Source organism: Streptopelia decaocto (genome assembly GCF_964273445.1).
Source record: "Streptopelia decaocto genome assembly, chromosome: 3".
Classification (NCBI taxonomy): domain Eukaryota; kingdom Metazoa; phylum Chordata; class Aves; order Columbiformes; family Columbidae; genus Streptopelia; species Streptopelia decaocto.
In genome coordinates, this window is record NC_138656.1 from 25,790,475 (window position 1) to 25,808,588 (window position 18,114).

At 36.5% G+C, this 18,114-nt stretch overlaps 1 protein-coding gene across 2 annotated transcripts in view; it reads left to right on the top strand.

Annotated features, from left to right (window-relative positions):
- UBR2 (ubiquitin protein ligase E3 component n-recognin 2) overlaps positions 1 to 18,114 on the top strand; it is a 56,531-nt gene that overhangs the window by 13,053 nt on the left and 25,364 nt on the right. Inside the window, exons 6-18 of one of the 2 annotated variants that reach the window (XM_082049393.1) lie at positions 351 to 489; positions 2,051 to 2,113; positions 3,254 to 3,374; positions 6,028 to 6,135; positions 7,764 to 7,852; positions 8,528 to 8,626; positions 11,121 to 11,284; positions 11,378 to 11,477; positions 12,532 to 12,660; positions 13,406 to 13,589; positions 14,601 to 14,662; positions 15,442 to 15,552; positions 16,993 to 17,058. In XM_082049393.1, the coding sequence (XP_081905519.1) occupies positions 351 to 489; positions 2,051 to 2,113; positions 3,254 to 3,374; positions 6,028 to 6,135; positions 7,764 to 7,852; positions 8,528 to 8,626; positions 11,121 to 11,284; positions 11,378 to 11,477; positions 12,532 to 12,660; positions 13,406 to 13,589; positions 14,601 to 14,662; positions 15,442 to 15,552; positions 16,993 to 17,058 (1,435 nt within the window). Of the gene's footprint in view, positions 1 to 350; positions 490 to 2,050; positions 2,114 to 3,253; positions 3,375 to 6,027; positions 6,136 to 7,763; positions 7,853 to 8,527; positions 8,627 to 8,700; positions 8,800 to 11,120; positions 11,285 to 11,377; positions 11,478 to 12,531; positions 12,661 to 13,405; positions 13,590 to 14,600; positions 14,663 to 15,441; positions 15,553 to 16,992; positions 17,059 to 18,114 lie in introns of both variants that reach the window. The other variant, XM_082049392.1, reaches the window with a different exon arrangement.

Genomic DNA, 18,114 nt, shown 5'->3' on the forward strand with positions numbered 1-18,114 from the left:
GAAACTGTGGGGAAATATATTGAACACAGCTACACTGGAAGGAAATGTGTTTTCCTTAGTCGGAAACTGTCAATTCATAATCAACAAATGTTCAAAAATAATATGCGGGCTGAAGCATTGTCTTAAGATTTTGCTCATTTTGGACTTAATTCTGCACGAAAGGTGTGCGTTCTTATGCAAGTTAGGGATAGTCGGTCCTTTTCAAATAAATTGTTGAGATATGTTCCAGTATAGCAAAGAAGCCCAGGCTTGGGTTGTCTGCTCGGTGGAAAATTTTGTTAAACTAGAAGTTGATTTTTTAAAAATTACGTTACGTAGAATTATATATAAATTCAATCCTTGCTTTGAAGTGAGAAGAGTGACACTTACTACTGCATGCTGTTTAATGATGAAGTCCATACCTATGAACAAGTTATTTATACTCTTCAGAAGGCTGTCAACTGCACGCAGAAGGAAGCAATTGGTTTTGCAACAACAGTAGATAGAGATGTAAGTAAATTAATTGTTACAACTTCTACCTATACTTACTCTAACATTTATTTTATATAACTGTGCTTTAATTTGTTTTCATAAAGAGTGTGGTTGATGTGGTTGAGCCCTATGTGTCAGGTGACCCTATATTGTGTATATATTTCAGTGTAACTGTATTCCATAAGTCTTGTGCGTGTAGATGGCAGGGTGTCTCTCACTCTGCTGCCAAGGTCAGGCAGCAACTTTAGCTCATCCCTTACTGTACCCCTCTGAGCTGACATTGAAAGAGCCTCTATATGTACTCCAAGCATGGGAAATGCTTCTCAGTGTAACACCAGTCAACTCTAAGGGCTAAAATCCCTACTTGGCTGCTTTTGTTCCAGTGCTTGTGGAACTATTTGTGGGGGTTTTTTTAATTTAATTTTCTTTTTCATAGTTGTCAGATGATAACAACAGTAAGTGGAAAAACATTTCATACAGGATTTAGAAAGAGCAATGACTTCAGGATCACTACATGCTGAACATAATTTTAAATAATATATTGGTGTCAGAAGTGCTCTGTCAGCTTGTGTTTGTATTCTGGCTTGTGTGAATTTTTTAAGAAAGGGATACTTTCTAGGGACAACTGCATCTTGTTATTTGTGCCATGAGCCTGTAAGCAGTTGCTGTGAAAATGAGTGTCCTTTTTATGTTTTGTTTGCTTGTGCCTTTTTTTGGGGAGGCAGCATGGGGGGGAAGTCTGTTCCAAATTCATAGTGAAAGTGTCATTTGGGGATGTGAATGTACTTCAAGAAGGTCAGTGGGAAGGGAAATACAACCACTTCATATTACTTAACACTGAACTAGATTTTGTTTTTTTTGTATTATCACTACTCTTTTTTTGTGGTATCAGTAACTAAAAGATTCCTGTCTGATCCCTGAATACGTGCTGACTTGAGCACATGCTGTTGATTGTCAGATGCACTTGGGAGAGGTTTCCTAACTGCTGATCCCTGTCCTACTTCTAAATACACACATGAACGCATAGATACATGCGCACACATGTATTAATGTAAAAGAAATAAGACTATGCCTGAAATGATTTGGCATGAAGCCAGATCTAAAATTCCAGTAAGCCGTTCTGTCTTTAATACAACATAAGTTAAATCAACTGTCTATTTTAATGGATGTATTGACAATATAGAAGGACTCATACAATATGGAAGCCTTCTAGTTTTGAAATAAACAAAGTGCTTTAGTTGTATGTTTAAAAGACTAATTAGCTGTATTATCTACTTTTAAAAAAGGCATTGAAATGTCTGAAATTTTTTCAAATTTTATCAAAACTAATAATGCATTTGTACTAAAGATATCTTTTCAGTATTTATTACACAAAAGAAATTTAGTATAGCGGGGTGCATTTTGGGAATTTAAGTATGTAACTATGTATGGTACTTTAAAAAATGAAAATAGCGTGAAAGCAAGAGTGGTTAACATGCATCTGAAACATTTACTGTTTCTTGGATAATAGTGTAGAACACAGCATTTGAACTTCTTGTTTAGAAGCTGGTGGTAATGTTACTTCTTTACAAATTTAAAGGGGCGTAGGTCTGTTCGATATGGAGACTTTCAGTACTGCAATCAAGCAAAATCAGTAATAGTGGTAAGTAATATTGTCTACTTATTTGCCTCATCTGAAACAAAAAGAAGCTTTGCTACACAGTTTTGTGATACCATTACCGTAATGAGACTATATTTTTAAATACCAAGTCTTTGAGATAATATTCACAATATGCGCAGTAGAGATATTGAAATGCAGGTTTATGCTCCGTTTTGCTTTTTTTCTTTTTGCTATGGTCTACCTTGCACCCAAAATAATTTCCTAGATAAAAGTTTTACCTTCAGAAAACGGAGTTTGATCAGGAGCTACAAATGTAATCTTTCAGTATTGCATGTCAGTTCAGATCAGTAGAGTCAAGCTATTTTAGTTTTTCTCCTATAGTATGAAGTTGTTTGCCTCTTTCATAGCGACTACTATGGAAACTGTTACTGGTTGAATCCAAGTATGAAACTACAAATACGCTTTCATTTTGTATTTATTTTTTTCTTTAACTGCTGCAGTGCAGTACTTAATCACATGAAATAAGTAGTTGATGTATAATACTGCTACCACTGAAAAACAAATACTGCAACTAGAATTACTGGCCTTAAACTGTTGAAGGTATTTTGAAAACATTGACGTATCTTTAGAGAGAAACTTGTGCAATATTTTTAACTTGCCAACTATACAGTCAAAGAACGAATGGCTTTTATGTGTAACATCTAACTACTCAGGTTACCAGCACAGAGATGAGGGGAAATACTTTCTTTCATGTTTTAGCTTTGTGTTTTAAACTCGTATTTTTGAAAACAGTCTGTGGACAATCAATGTCTTTCCTTGGTGGGCCGCTGTGGGACTTGTGCGTCATGTTGTGAGCAGCAAATGTGCATGGGTGTCTTAGGCTGTGCTTGCGCTTATCAGTCAAATGCAGCAGATCAGTGTGTACATTGATAGGAGGCCAAGAACGGAAAACGGATTGGCCTAAGTATGTTGATATTGCACAATAAGGTCTTTCAAATATTAATAGGGTAAACACAGCTCAGGCTTTGTTTTGTTTGTTCCCAATGTAGGTGTCAGTAGTCAGAATGTGTATTAACATGATAAATTATTGAAAGTAATAATTGGAATGCTGTGGTTTTGTACAGGAATAGTACATGCTAGTCCTCACTTAAATAAGCATTATCTTTTTTTTTCCTTTTGAAGAGAAATACCAGTCGTCAGACAAAGCCATTGAAAGTGCAAGTTATGCATTCATCTATTGTTGCCCATCAGAGCTTTGGTCTGAAGCTCCTAACCTGGCTTGGCAGTGTTATTGGATACTCAGGTGGGCAAACTTGAACTTTTTTAAGATAAGTTACGGAGTATTTTTTAGGCATGCTGAATTCCTGAAGCGCTGTTGTCTGGTTATTTTAGACATGTAATATATGCTTATCAGACTTCATTTGTTTTCTTTTACTGGAGTGCTTTTCTGAGTTAGTTCTAACTTCCATGTGAAAGTGCTACCAGTCTGACTTCGTCTTTTCAGATACTGTTTTCTGCTTAGTTGCTGTTGAGAAGCTGAGAATTGCTGTCAAATGCTGTATGCCAACAAGCTATTTTTCAGTCCCTAGTTCTTTTTAAATGAATGCAGTAAGCTGAAAATAACCTGTCTGATTAGATGAAACAAAATTATTCAGAAGTAATTTGATGAATGATGATGAAAGAGATTGCTTTAGATTTTTTGGTAAGTAGAACAACAGAAAAAATGCAAGGATATGTGAGGTTTTGGGGTAAGTATAGAAGCCAACGAATTATTAATCAGATCTTTGGAAAGAGTTTTCTTCAAAGGAATCAAGATGCAAAGTATCATTTTTATGGGAGGGCTCTATGTTTCTTTTGGCTTGGTTCCTCCCTTGTCCTCATGAATCATGAGGTTGTGAAGATGTGGAGCACGAGGGGAAATAAAAGGAAAATGTTTCAAACTGATGCTATGTAGACATGTAGATACGCTCCCCAATGCACTTTTTGTGTTCTATGCATCTGTAAACTGTTAACAAGAATTATTAGCAAAGCCCACTTGGCTGTAATGTTACATATGTGTTCTGCATAGGTGCAACATTTCTTCAGAGACTGTGTGTTTTATTAGACTGATAGTTGAAAAACTAGTCAAGATTTCAGGCACAGGATCTCTATATCATGTTATCTTTCAAAAAAGACAAGTAGTTTATGTTTCTATAAGTTAATTTTTTAAAATACTTAAATCAAACTTTTGAAAAGTTATGGCAACAATTTATTCAACTATTTGCCAGTGTTGCTGGCAAAGAATAACTGTTAATAGAAAGAAGAGACATGAAGGTATTTAATTTCTAGGGTAAATTTTCCTTTCAGTGTATTATGTAGACAGACACTGACATGGGTCCAGTTTTGTGCCATGTCATTTTTGCCACGTACTGAAGTCACTAATTTTCAGCTCTAAATTACAGTTGCAAAATTGTATGCTAGTAGAGCATAAATGTACAGATGAAAGCATCAAATTTATAGTTTGATTTGTGTGTGGTGTTTCTGAAATTCTGCAGAGTTCACTTCATTAAATGCAGCATCCTTTATGATTCAGAAGGGCAAAAATAATATTTGATGGTAAGCAGTATGCATATGTTTTGTCTGTGACTTACATGCTCAAGCAGTTGAAATGCCTTCCACACCTCAGGATATAGTCTTGCACCATACTCTGGAGTCTAGTTTTGTGAAATGCACTTTTTTTAAAAAGTTGATTTCCCTTAGCTTTTATCAAACACACCCAAACATCTACATTCTGCTCAGTATTTTAAACATCCCATTACCGTTGATCTGTCACATGGGGTGCTAGAACTGCACTGCTTAGGTGGTTACTCTTAAATACCCCTGACCAAAGGGGAATTGTCAGGTGGTGGGGTCTTCTGCTGTGCCACCAAGTTAGGTCGGGTGCTTGCTGTGAAATGGGTGTCATGCTCCTGTCAGTGAATAAAGGGAAAAACTTTACTGTGGAACTTTGTCAAGAACTTGACTATCACATCCTTTCTAACGCGTCAGTTCTTCAGGAATAAGCATCCGTTTGCCATTTGTTGAACAATGCAGTCGTTTCCATTAATTTGTTACCAGTCATAACAGTAGTTGGAGTTGAACTCTGCAAGGCAAAAAAGCAGGCAAACAAACAAAACCAAACGAAAACCCCCAAACAAACAAACCAAAACCCCCTTGAACTGCTATAGATGCTCACAGACTGTATAGAACTGCACCATGCAGTGCATGGTATGGTATACGTGATGCTAAGCCACTACCAGCTCTCCCTGAGAAGCTGAGATGGCTCCGTGGCATGCAGAAATAAGGGCTAATGCATCTGCGTGTCATAGTTGTGTTAATGAATATGCATTGCCTGCAGTGCAAAGCTAAGCTGGACATTGCTATTATGAGCATGGCTGTGTTGTGCTCTGTTCCAGATACAGATTCTCTGCAAGCATTTCATTTGTTACATGTTCACATAATAATTATTACTGCTTTCCATTAGAAAAAAATATGTAGAGAAGCTTTAAAATAATAGCGGCTAGTTAGTGTAAACAAAATACTCATATGTGAGTATATGAGTTGATTCATATATGAATTATATTTACCTCTTGATAGGGCTCTAAACAGGAAAAATATAACCTAGAAAATTAGCCTGCTCTGTAATTATTTTTTTTATATTAGTAAGCCAGCAGCACTTTTAAGAAAGTGCATTTTTATTTCATAACTTTGAAACAAATTGTTGTATAAGGTTCCTAATGTTCCATAAGGTTAGCATGAAACTTGGAAGGTATAAAATATTTGTGTTTCTCTCAGCAAATGTGAGGATTGTTATTCAGTTGTCAAGGAGAAGGGGCCCTATGGCTTCTACTGTGTCTTATGAAAGTTCCAGTATATCAAAATAATGTGCAAGTTTGTGTTTAAGCTGTAACTAACTCACGTTGTTTCTCTTCTTCAAGATGGTCTTCGTCGAATATTGTGTCAGGTTGGTTTACAGGAGGGGCCAGATGGTGAAAATTCTTCCCTTGTGGATAAGCTGATGCTGCATGATTCTAAACTATGGAAAGGTGAGTTTTCTTAAACTTCTGGAAAATACTATGCATAAAAGTTTTGCCTTTACCATATCTGTGAATATTTGAACATTTTTACTGTGGTGTATTGTAGATAGAATTGCCTGGTTTGTTATAATCTGTCCCTTCATTATACACTCCACATACGTTGAAGACAAGAACATCAGGAGACCATTTGAGATGGTGTTTGTTTTGGATCTAATTTTTCAGAGTAGTCTGAAATTGAGACTGACTTGAATATACAGATGACAGTGATAGTTAAGGGAAATTTAGTAAACAGTAATGTGATTTGGGGTTTGCCTGCTTTATAAGATCTCAGCATCTACATCATATGTACCAAAATGCCTCTTTTTAAGGAACAGGGCAGAGGTTTTCTGCTTTGACTCATGTTTATGTTTGTGAGATATTCTTGAGTGTTTTGAGAACATTCAGTGAAAATTACTGTTCTGTTGCTTTAGAGCCCTTAAAACTTTACTAATAAAAGTCTGATGTATATAAAGGGATTGGCTAGAAAGCTGGAATTTTGAAGAAGTGCAGGTAGTTAATTTCTCTTGTGGATTTTGTGTCTGATTTTCTATCCTGAAAGGGCATGTAAGGCCATGTGTAAGAAAGAGAAGCACAAAGAGAAGGCAGAGAATGATGCAATATAGATGTCCTTTCCTTATTTAAACACAAGTGTAGTATTTTGAAGAATGCTACCTTCCCCCCAGATTCTTTTGTTGTTCTCTAGTTCTGAGGTACAGATAACCTAGTAACATCTCTTTGCGATCTGTCTTCGGAACTTTTTGGAGCAGCAATAAAAGTAGTAAGGTGGAAAGTGGATGTACTATGGAGACAATTCCTGGTACTCAATTGTTTTTTGTGGTGTTTTTTTTTTTTTTTTTTGGACCACAAATTTCATGATTTGAAAGGCAGCTCTTTTGTGGACCATTACAACATTTTTCACACAAGTTTTGTTAGGATAATGTCTGTCATATAAGCAAGCAGTAACTTCTGCATTTCTATTTTAACATCAGTATTTCTCTACTTTTTCATGTATTCCATAGTTAATCTGCATTAAGGAAATAATGTAATAGCTTTTGACTTAAGTGACCTACAGAAAGAAATGGTACATTCACACACGTGGTTCCAAGCTGTATACAGTCAATTCTCATTTGTATTGATAATATTTTCAGTGATGCTGCTCAGACTGACTAGAAATTTGGAGGTACATAAGCAAATTATTTTGCAGACTTGTTCAAAACTACCAAAATTTATTGTGGTTCCCAGGACTTCTCGTTGTAGTGTGTTCTTTTTCTCCCTGGGCCATGCAAATCCTCTCTTTATCCTGAGGAGGAATAGAGATCTGTTGTTGTTTGCCTGATGTGCCTTATATTATAAGATTTATGTTCCCATTCGACAGCTCAGTGTTATCTCATACAAGAGAAATAAATAATGCCACTCGAAGAATTTTGGTTTATGTGTTCTTCATCATCATTTGCTGCCACCTGACAGACTTAATCAAAGCAGCTTCTGCTCTGAAATGCACACTCGCTCATTTTGTAAGAGTTGACTTTTCTGAATGCGTCCATAATATGTTGATAGAAAATAGTGACGTGTGATGTTTCATCCATTTTTCTTGACAGGAGCTAGAAATGTGTATCACCAGTTATTCATGAGCAGTCTACTTATGGATTTGAAATACAAGAAACTTTTCGCTATCCGCTTTGCAAGGGTAAGTATCTTTCTTACAAAGAGACATTCAGTGCTTAAATTGTCTAGCACAGAGAGTTTAGTTAGCATACAGTGCTTCAAATGAACTCTTAACCGGAACTGTCTTCCGATTTTTGGAAGTGAAAAGTTGAAATGAAATGCCTACTACCTTAATTCTGTCTTCAAAATACTAGTTATAATGGCATCTCATCTCCTGGGAAGAAAATGGTCTTTCCAGGCTCCCCAGGACTGAAGTAGTTCAGATGTTTTTGTCTTCACCATCAACTGCGCAGGCTGTCGCTTCTTAAGAGCTAATCGCTTCTCATTGTTGAGGTGTAAGCTGTTACAGCACTACTCAGAAATAGTGCTGAAATTCTGCTATGCTGATTAATATTTCTGCTGTAACTACTATTTCAAATGCTTTAAATCAGCACTACAAAATTCTGCTCACTCTGCTGAAGACAAATAACTTTTTGAGTAGAAAATAAAACATTAGCCTTTATTGTGAAAATGAGAGTGAGTAGATCTTACATGTGAGCAGATTAAGTTGTCACGTTCTTTGTACAGAATACCTATATAATAATCCGTAAGAGCTACTCTTCCCTTTATCGTGGCTTTAAAGTTTCCCAGAGCATACATTTAAATTAAAAAAATCAGGTCAGTGTGGATTAGAGGTGAATTTCCCCTTGTTGTTTAGAATTACCGGCAGTTGCAGAGAGATTATATGGAGGATGATCACGAACGGGCAGTATCGGTGGCTGCTCTGTCTGTCCAACTCTTCACTGTACCTACTCTGGTGAGTAGTGCCTGTCTTTCTTTTAAAAACTGATAGTTGGCACTCCTTGCCTTTTTTTGCCTCCTTCTTAATAGAACTATGAGCGATTGCAGAGTGATTTTATGAAAGATGACCACGACAGAGAGTTCTCAATTGCTGACCTCTCGATACAGATATTCACAGTGCCTTCTCTTGTAAGTACTAAAAGACCAAAAAAAGGAAATCTTTATTTGTTAAAAGCCACTCAAGATTCTTGAGTCAAGACTGCAGATTTCTGTGACGTTACTGTGGAAACACAGGGCGCTGTCACTGCACAGCAGATTGTTCACGTATATTGCTGTGGGCTTCGAAGTTAAAGCGTTCACCACTGCGAAGTTTGACTTCCCAGAGCGGGCTGAGTATTTTTCGTTTTTGTTTCTACATTTTTCTTTTACTTTTTTTAGAAAAGTACTTAAATGTTTATCTAGAGACTCACATGTAAGTTCCTCATGGTACTGAACCACAGTTACTGTTCGTAGAAATCTACATTATGGCTTGCAAATCAGTGTTTCAGAGCACACCATTCTGGTGCAGTTTTGTAAACGATCCACTTTATGTTAATATTTCAATCAACACAAGTGCAAGCAAGAGTTGTCTCATGATATTCCCTACTTCCTTTGGTACTTCCAGGCTAGGAGGATGCCTTCTTTCAGGTTTCCAGTTAATTTTTGTTACAGTGCTTCAGGCACTGTTACTTCTGCCAGCTCACTAACTCTGCTGGTCTTCTACAAGCTTATGCTGTTTGGGAAACATCTTTTTTTTTCTCCAGTCTCCAAGTAAATCTGCCTTTGCTTGCATTACGAACTAGACAAATTAAACTTTAGAGCTGTACTGGAAATAGAAGTCTGATTTTCCTAGCCAGAATTCGTTAAAAAATGAAAGCTTCTGAATCCTTCCAAATTTAATCAGCTTAATCGAGCTCTGAAATTCAGTAGTAGCATGGCAGTTATGATACTGAGCAAAGTTGTTCTTCAGTTTCCCAGGGTGGATGTTATTCATGGGAATTCAGCAAGACCTCAGGCTTTTGTTTGCATGGTTCGGGGCAATATTGTGTTACCTCTTCTAATTTTGACAGTCTCAATAAGAATGTTACCAATATTCAGAGTTACAGTTAGACTTAACCAACTAGTATTATTCAAAAGGTTATGGTATTATTTTTTCTTTTGACAGATGAAATAAAATATGTTTATTAATACTTTTTTTTTTTTTAAGGAACCTCATACTTTTCTGTAGATGAGAATAAATGCAGTGTCCCTTTTACATGTGTTCCATTTCAAAAGCATGCAAAAAAAGTAAAACAATTATCTTTTTACTGTTTTGTAGAAGGATAAAATAGTCTTACAAGGTGAAAATAATTATAATAAGGTCCTACCATATGAAATAAGAATTTTTTTTTAATACATTCAGAGCCACTCATTCTTAACTGAGTGAATACATTGACGAATGTAAAACTACCCCACCACCCCCCAGTAACATTTTCAAACCAATCTTGGTAATATAAGAGTTTGAGCTGTCAAGCAGCTGAGGTTTTTTGATTTGAGGGAGGATGGGTAGTTGTGTTAGTTGTGATTTTTTGGGGGAAAATGTTAACCATTAGATTTTTTTTTAACCCTGCAGTAGCATTTTAGAACCTGTATTTTGGATTATTATTAGCAACTGTAGAACCTGGAAGCTCTAGCCAACAACTGGAGTGTCACTGAGATAGATTAGAGTGGCCAATCTTGAGCATACCAGCTCATAATAAAATCCTCATGGGATCTGATACTGCAAAACTCATCCCATTTTCCTTGGAGGACCAACAGAATGGGCGCATTCTGGCAGAGCTCACAAGTAGGAGATGGCAGTAACTTCTTAGTGCCCCCTGCGCTCTTGTGGGGTTGGGTTAGTTTAGATTATGACCTTCATTGGACTTCGTGATGCCTGTTAATTTGTTTCCTACAACACTTGGATATATGCAGTAGCCCTTGAGGGGGTATCATAAGTAATTTCACGTAATTTCCATGTGGAAATTGCACTATACAGTTCCTTGGCAGTTTAGAAGACGCGGTGTTCACCATACTGCTTGACAGTCTGTAAAGATAAAACAGAAGAGCTGTCACTCCCCTAAAGGGCTCGTAGTTAAATTATGTGAGAGGAGACAACACATACTTAAAGAGAGGTACAAGTTAATTATAAGACACATAATAACAAATGTCTTGTTGTCATAGTTATATAGATTAGGAGCCTAACTATAGTCAAACTTACGTGCAGAAGGGGTCTGAAGAAAGATATCTAGATCATATTAACTTCTGGCTATATTACTTATTTTTTCTTCTGTGAATGTTTGGAAGATTGGCTTTCAGTATGTTGTTCTGTTCTAATTATTGATGTAACTATTTTGGATAAAAATTCCTGTATTTTACAAGCTTCATGATGCAGTGTGAAGCTGCTGGCTGTGTCTGTTAATTACAGCAAATTTCAATGTACTTTGGCATAGGCTCGAATGCTAATAACAGAAGAAAATCTCATGACCACTATCATCAAAACTTTTATGGACCACTTAAGGCACCGTGACGTCCAAGGCAGGTTTCAGTTTGAACGTTACACTGCTCTGCAGGCTTTCAAATTCAGGCGTGTTCAGAGCCTTATTTTGGATCTCAAGTAAGTACATTGACTATATGCTAATTTGATCAATTGAGAAGGTAAAAAAAAAAAACCTGTCGTGTTAACACTTGTATCTTTTAATGCACCCAGGTATGTGTTGATAAGTAAGCCAACTGAGTGGTCAGATGACTTGAGACAGAAGTTCCTAGAGGGTTTTGATGCCTTCTTAGAATTACTCAAATGTATGCAGGTATGTTAATGTATGAATCACAGAAATTTGCAAAATCAAGGCAGGAAGTTAGCTATCGTGAGATACAAATGGAGAAAATGTAATGTACTCTTCATTTCATAACTCAGTTCAATCTAGCTTTTTGAGTCAATTTTTTCTGAAACATAACATCTTACCTTATTTTGATTTGGTTTGTTTTAGAGGACTACTAAAAGGAAGAATCGTGGAAAAATAAAAATGTAATTTTGTGCTTATTTTGCAGTTGTAGAGACACACAAGACACAATGAATTGTGTGAGTGAAATCTGGTCCATCTTAACCAGCCTTCCCTTGTAGCAAGAGCTCCAGCTGCTACTTAACTGTCAACGGAGTTGCTCCTCTTATTGAGGAATATATACTTTCTGACACACAAATAGACCTCTTCACCGTGCTTTTTTCCCCCAACCTTTTCATGTGCTATGTTACCTTAAGAGGAGTATTTTAAAAGCAGTGCAACTTTTACAAGAGCCGATTGACTGTATGATTAGTAAGATGTAAGTCAGAATCACACCCTTTTTTCAGTACTTCAGCAGCATGCCTTTCCTCAGTAGTTGACTTTCGTTAATCTGTTTATAACAGTCCCTTGAATATATAGTTATCCTCGCATCATTCTGTTTTTTTTTCTGCTTTTGCGAAGAGCTGGTTAAGTACTATAGTACCTGGTCTTTAGTTAGTACTTAGCTGCAATTAATATCACATTCCTAGATAATACATTAAAAAACCAAAATGTTTAAGATGATGTGTGTTTGCAAACATTGTTGTACTGGTCATGACACTGAAATCTCTATAGGTGTTAATAATAAATAGAACTCATATCCAAAATCTTTCTTGGCCCAGTATTCTTCTCTTCCAATTCCTGTTACATTTTGTTGTTACTTGGATGTGTATAATTCCTTTTCAGATCGTCCCAAGCTTCCTTTCTCCTGTTGTAGCAACAATGTATTTGTAAGGACAGGTAACTGCTGTCTCATGCTGATGATGTTAACAGACCTGTTTCAGTAGTATATTGTTAAAATGCGTAATTGTTTTTACTCTAGGGTATGGATCCGATAACTCGTCAAGTAGGACAACACATAGAAATGGAACCAGAATGGGAAGCAGCATTTACATTGCAGATGAAATTAACACTTGTTATTTCAATGATGCAGGATTGGTGTGCATTAGATGTAAGTTCCTTCTGAACTGTTTCTCCATGTGAATATGTGAAAGGGGGGAAAACCCAAACATTAATATGTGTAACAATTGCGTTGAACATGTAGCTGCAGCGTGAGCCAAGATCATCTTCTCTGAGCAAGTGCAAATCTTTTCTGTATTTAAGCTCATCTTTCATGGCTTGAACTGACCAGTTTGTAAGAATGTGATTTACCTTTAAAAAAAATATTACAGAGAGAGTTCTGTCACACATCTGAAAGTTGTGTTCATCAATACAGTATCTGGTTATAGTTTTCAGAGAACAGGGAATAGAGTAGGCCCTGGATCTACCAAATGCTGCCTGATTATAAATCAGGTTTCTACTCTAAGTATTTCAAATTTTATGTGTACAGAATTTAAATATGGCTGTGGAACAAGTGATCCTAGAATATTTGAGCATTCAGGCTGGCTTTAATCTGTCACTGCTAATAAATGTGGAGGTTTTACTAGCCTAGCATGATTATTGCTCAGAAAATTCCCATAATATCGTGTGCAACAAACAAAAAGAAAAAAAAAAACAAACAAAAAAACTGGTGTTTTTTTTCTAATCAGACATACTGGTATGAGTTTTGCAATCTGTGCCCCCTTAATCCAGCTCCTTTTGTTGGATTCCTTATCTTAATTTTACAGGACTGTTAATAAAAGTAAAAACCTCAAACTCATCAAACTTTTAAACGTTGGCTGTATTATAATTTCTGTAAACTGCAATCTTCCTTTTAGGAAAAAGTGCTAATTGAAGCTTACAAGAAATGCCTGGCTGTGTTGATGCAGTGCCATAGTGGTTTTACTGATGGAGAACAGCCGATTGTTCTCAATATGTGTGGACATTCAGTTGAGACCATCAGATACTGTGTTTCTCAGGAAAAAGTTAGCATTCATCTCCCAGTTTCTCGTTTACTTGCAGGTATGAACCAAATAGTTTAAAAATATATCAGGAAATGAAAAATGTTGTGTCAATGTGGTTTGTATTTGTGTGTATGTAAAGAAGCACACAACAGTTGTTTAAAGCCTGAATAGGATGCTTTTTGGCTGTTTTCTAGCTCCTTGTTAGCCCTAGGCAAAATGTTCCCAAGCACTGGGGAAATTGTTGTTGTTTCATGCCTGGGGGAGTTTGTCTCATGCCTCTGGTTTTGTTAGAGGGGTGTATTGTAGTCAGTTACTGCTGCTTTTGACACTTGAGTGGTGCAAAAGAAATACAGCAAAATATGGACTGTAGTTGACTGTCGGATGGAACAGACTAATCAGTGTTCTGTTAGAGAACAGATGTGTCACCAGAAAATTAAGCTGTGTATTTCTCTTCATATTGTGCCTATCTTGTTCAACAGCTGCATTGAAAGAAGGTTAATGAATTTTAGTTTACAGAATCAGAAAGTCATATGATAAAAATAGATTCTCAGATAATGAAGTGAAAAGGGTAATTCTGAGGTAAAATACTATGCAGCTCAGCATCAAATAGCTTTGAATGTTTGAATCTTTAAGCAAAACCATTGTAGATTGAAAACAAAGCAAAGAACCCCTGTGTATTTTGCAGGGGCCTCATTATAGTTCCTGAGGTATTTAATAAACATCAAAGGTTGAGGTATCTGTTGTTGATAATTTGTCCTGATAGGCCAAGGACTCTTGACTGTCACTGCGGGGATGTGACAGAGTCAAAAAAAAGGCAAAAATATCACTTGTACTGCAAGTTTTATACAGATACAATTGGAAAACTTTAATTCTTCTAAAATGTATGCTTTGTAATATGTTTCTTCAGGAAACAGCTGTGTAGCTCCAGGGTGATGAATCTGCAGACTTTATTGTAGCTGTGTCCAGAAAATGATCTGATAGTAAATTAGATGACGTTTTTGTCCCATTTGAATTATATAAAATATTGTGTGTAACATTATGTATGTACTTGTTTCATGTGTTCATGTAGGCTTGCATGTTTTGCTGAGTAAAACTGAAGTGGCATACAAGTTTCCAGAGCTGCTACCCCTGGTATGTAATTAAACGTAGCGTGTCATTAAATATAATTAATGCTGAATGTGAAGTTGGTCTTGTAAGTGTAGGACCTTTTTGCTATGAATTCTGTTCAGAGAAACTATCTTGAATAGATAAAATTACTTCTTAAAGGATTAATACCTAGACATTCATGACCGGAGCATAAGCAGTCAGTATTGCTCTCTTAAGTTAAGACTCAGGCTTAAGGTCTGTATTTTGTTCTTCATGTAATACCTTCTTTTTGTAATTGAAACTGTTTTTAAGGCCTGCTGGCAGGATCTGATTCCTTCTCCTTGGCCTAGGTTCTCATTTTCTTCCCCAGCTGTTTTTTGCTTCCTGCATGTTCTTGTTGATACGCTGTTTCTTTAAAAGGAAGTTAAAAAGAACATTATAAATTAAAAGAGGTGGAAACGTAACTGGGAGAAGAAATCTCAGTGTCTTTTGAAAGAAGAAGTACTTAACCTTTGAAAGAAAGCAAACAACAATGTTATTAAATTGATAGTGTTGGTGTTTTAAAATACAAAGTCTGCTGTCTTTAAGAATAAACTGGAGCCCTTGTGGAGGACTTCTACAGAGCAAAGACAGAATGTAAGGCTGGTTAACAATGACTGGGTAGATTTTGAATAGGTTCATCAAACTTCTGTAATGTGTGTTTTGGGTTTGCTTTTCTTTTGTATTGCAAAATATTTTAATGATCAACAATATCATCTTCATTTCAGTCCCATTTTCTTTTATTTTCTCTGTATATATCAAAATATTGCATTCTCTTAATGCAGAGTGAACTTAGCCCACCTATGTTAATAGAACATCCTCTACGATGCCTAGTCCTATGTGCCCAAGTGCATGCAGGGATGTGGAGAAGAAATGGGTTCTCTCTTGTTAATCAGGTAAGTACATAGTTGCTGTAGAATCACTGTTTTCTGATAACTCCCTGAAGTTGATTTCAGACCTCAAAACCTCCCCTTTCTGTATTGATATCAATGTTCATTACGTAGATCTTCTGGAAGGCAATGTGAGGTAGGCATTTATATCATCATTTGAATGTTTGTGCTTTTAAACTGCTCTTTGATTTCTTAGTCAGAAGTCTTTTTTTTTGTTCCAGGACAGCTACAGTGCTCAGTGAACTCTGGCAGGGGGATTGGACTAGATGATCTGCTGAGGTCCCTTCCAATCCCAAACATACTGTGATACTCTGTGTGTAAAGAAGTTCTAGTATAATACAGTCCGTGACTCCTAGCCTTTGTACTGCATACAGTCCAACAGCGGCATGGAGTGCGGAATTGGAGCTGTGCAGCTTCAGTAATGCATTCAGCAGCTCCACATAAATGTCTCAAATACATAATATGCACCATTAAGATACTGTTTATGTTTTTATTAAGTAATTGAAATCCGAAGACAGTGCAGAAGCGTAAGAACCAGCGTAGAACTGAGTCTTTCTTGGCTTTTATCTCTTATGCTTGTGGAGACTGGCTCCGTTCATCTCTAAACTTATGTTCTCTCTGTTTGTACAAATTTGGTCTTAGGCGTTTCAAGCATAACAGGTGTTACGCTTATAAATTATACTCATAAATGAGTACTATATGTGTCATATATGAGTACTATAGTGTCAGTGCTCCCCACCAAGGTGATAGTCTAAAGTGATTTTTCTCAGCAAAACATACATTACAACACAAATATGATTTAGTTCTCTGAGGTGTTAACTTGATGTATTTGCAAGAAACTTCTTGCCTTCCCACAAGCCCCCATCTTCACTAGCTAATTGCAATGCGTGTGTACTAGGAGGCTGAGTTAAAATGCTCAAACATCAACCTTTCCCAATATCAGTGCCATGCAGTGATTGCGGTGTTGCTGCTGCTTGGTGCGGTACTGTTGAGCTCCCTCCCCGGATGGGTCAAGGATGGTTCTATCACAATCTTAACAGTTTGCTCAAAGTGGCAATTCCTAAAAGATTATCTCAGAAATAATTAAAGATGAATTCATGGAGCGAAGAATTTCTCCAACTGCAAGGGCTTTTTCTCCTATGAATTTCAAACAGTTAATAGCTAAACAGGTAGATATGTTCAAATGTAGCCCAAAGAGGTCCACAAGATTTTTCCTTCTAAGTGTATGCCAACTGGACTTTAGATCAATACAACCCAGCCAACAACTATCCTTGTTTTGCGCTATATAAAAATGCTTTTTGCATACAAATATATTTGTATAATTTTTTCAAATCTCAGATTAATTTTTTCTGTGTTAATACTGTATAACAAAGTTTATTTTTCCAGAATGAAAATAAGTTTAAATGTGATGTTTGTTAATTTTTGTGGTTTGTGTGTTTGTTTCAGATTTATTACTATCATAATGTGAAGTGCAGGAGGGAGATGTTTGACAAAGACATAGTAATGCTTCAGGTAACCACGTGTACCAGTTTGCCTTTTTTATCAAGCGTTTTCCGGATATGTGTGCATGTGTTTTTAGCTCCATCAGAATCCTTTAATGACAAGGAAAAAAGTAAATTTTTGTGGATGTTCTTCTATTTTTTTATTGCTTCTGTGTCTTTATGGGGTAATTTGTAAAGAAAATTCTGTTGTAGTACTTGCTTTTTTAAATTATATTGTGGAAAGTGCAGAAACTTCTGTGTACTGCATTATTAATGCCAAATCTTCAAGAGTAATATTTTAACTAATGGGTCATGCTCTATTGGCAGTTGTGGGTCTGCAGGTCTTCAGTAATGTGCTCAGTGTATGTGTTGCCTCTTCTCCCTCCCTTCAAATTTGGCATCTAAAACGCTGGATAGAAAGTGGAACCTCATACCATAGTTAGTGATGATGATTTTTTTTTCCTTCCTTCCTTCAGAAGAGGCTTTACAAATCTGGCAATCTGTTTAGCTCTGCTGCATTACTTCTGCATTGAGACTGACAGAAGCGAAACTTTGCAGCTCAGGATGTGAAGTTCACCTAGGCAGCAAAATCTGTTCCCAGGAAATCCCTCTAATCTTACCCAGAGTTACCGGTTCCCAGCATGATGCCGCTGTCCTGAGTTACTTCTGCTTTCAGACCTATTTCCCTGAGGCTTAATCTGGCCCTGATTTTAATGATCAGCCTGCAACTGCCCATTTGGGTAGATATCCTTCAGTTTTGTTGGAAATTCTGTCTTAAAGATGGTCCTGTTAGCATTAGTAAACTAATTTATAATTGGCTAATGTAGATAAATTGTTTAATAAACAGTGCCCAGTAGTTTTCAGAAATGGAAGTAAATGTTTGTGTCTACATTGAAACAGTAGTATTCTTGTTTCCAGAAAGTCCTTCTAAAGGCTTAAGCCTTTATTTGAGGATCAGAATCTGTTTTTAAAATCTTTTATGTGCTATATATGAGGTGATATTATGCCTTCTAAAAATTAAGCCAGCAGGAATAGGGTTGTAGAAATGGCACCAACCAACCAAAAACCTTTGATTGAATTTTATTTA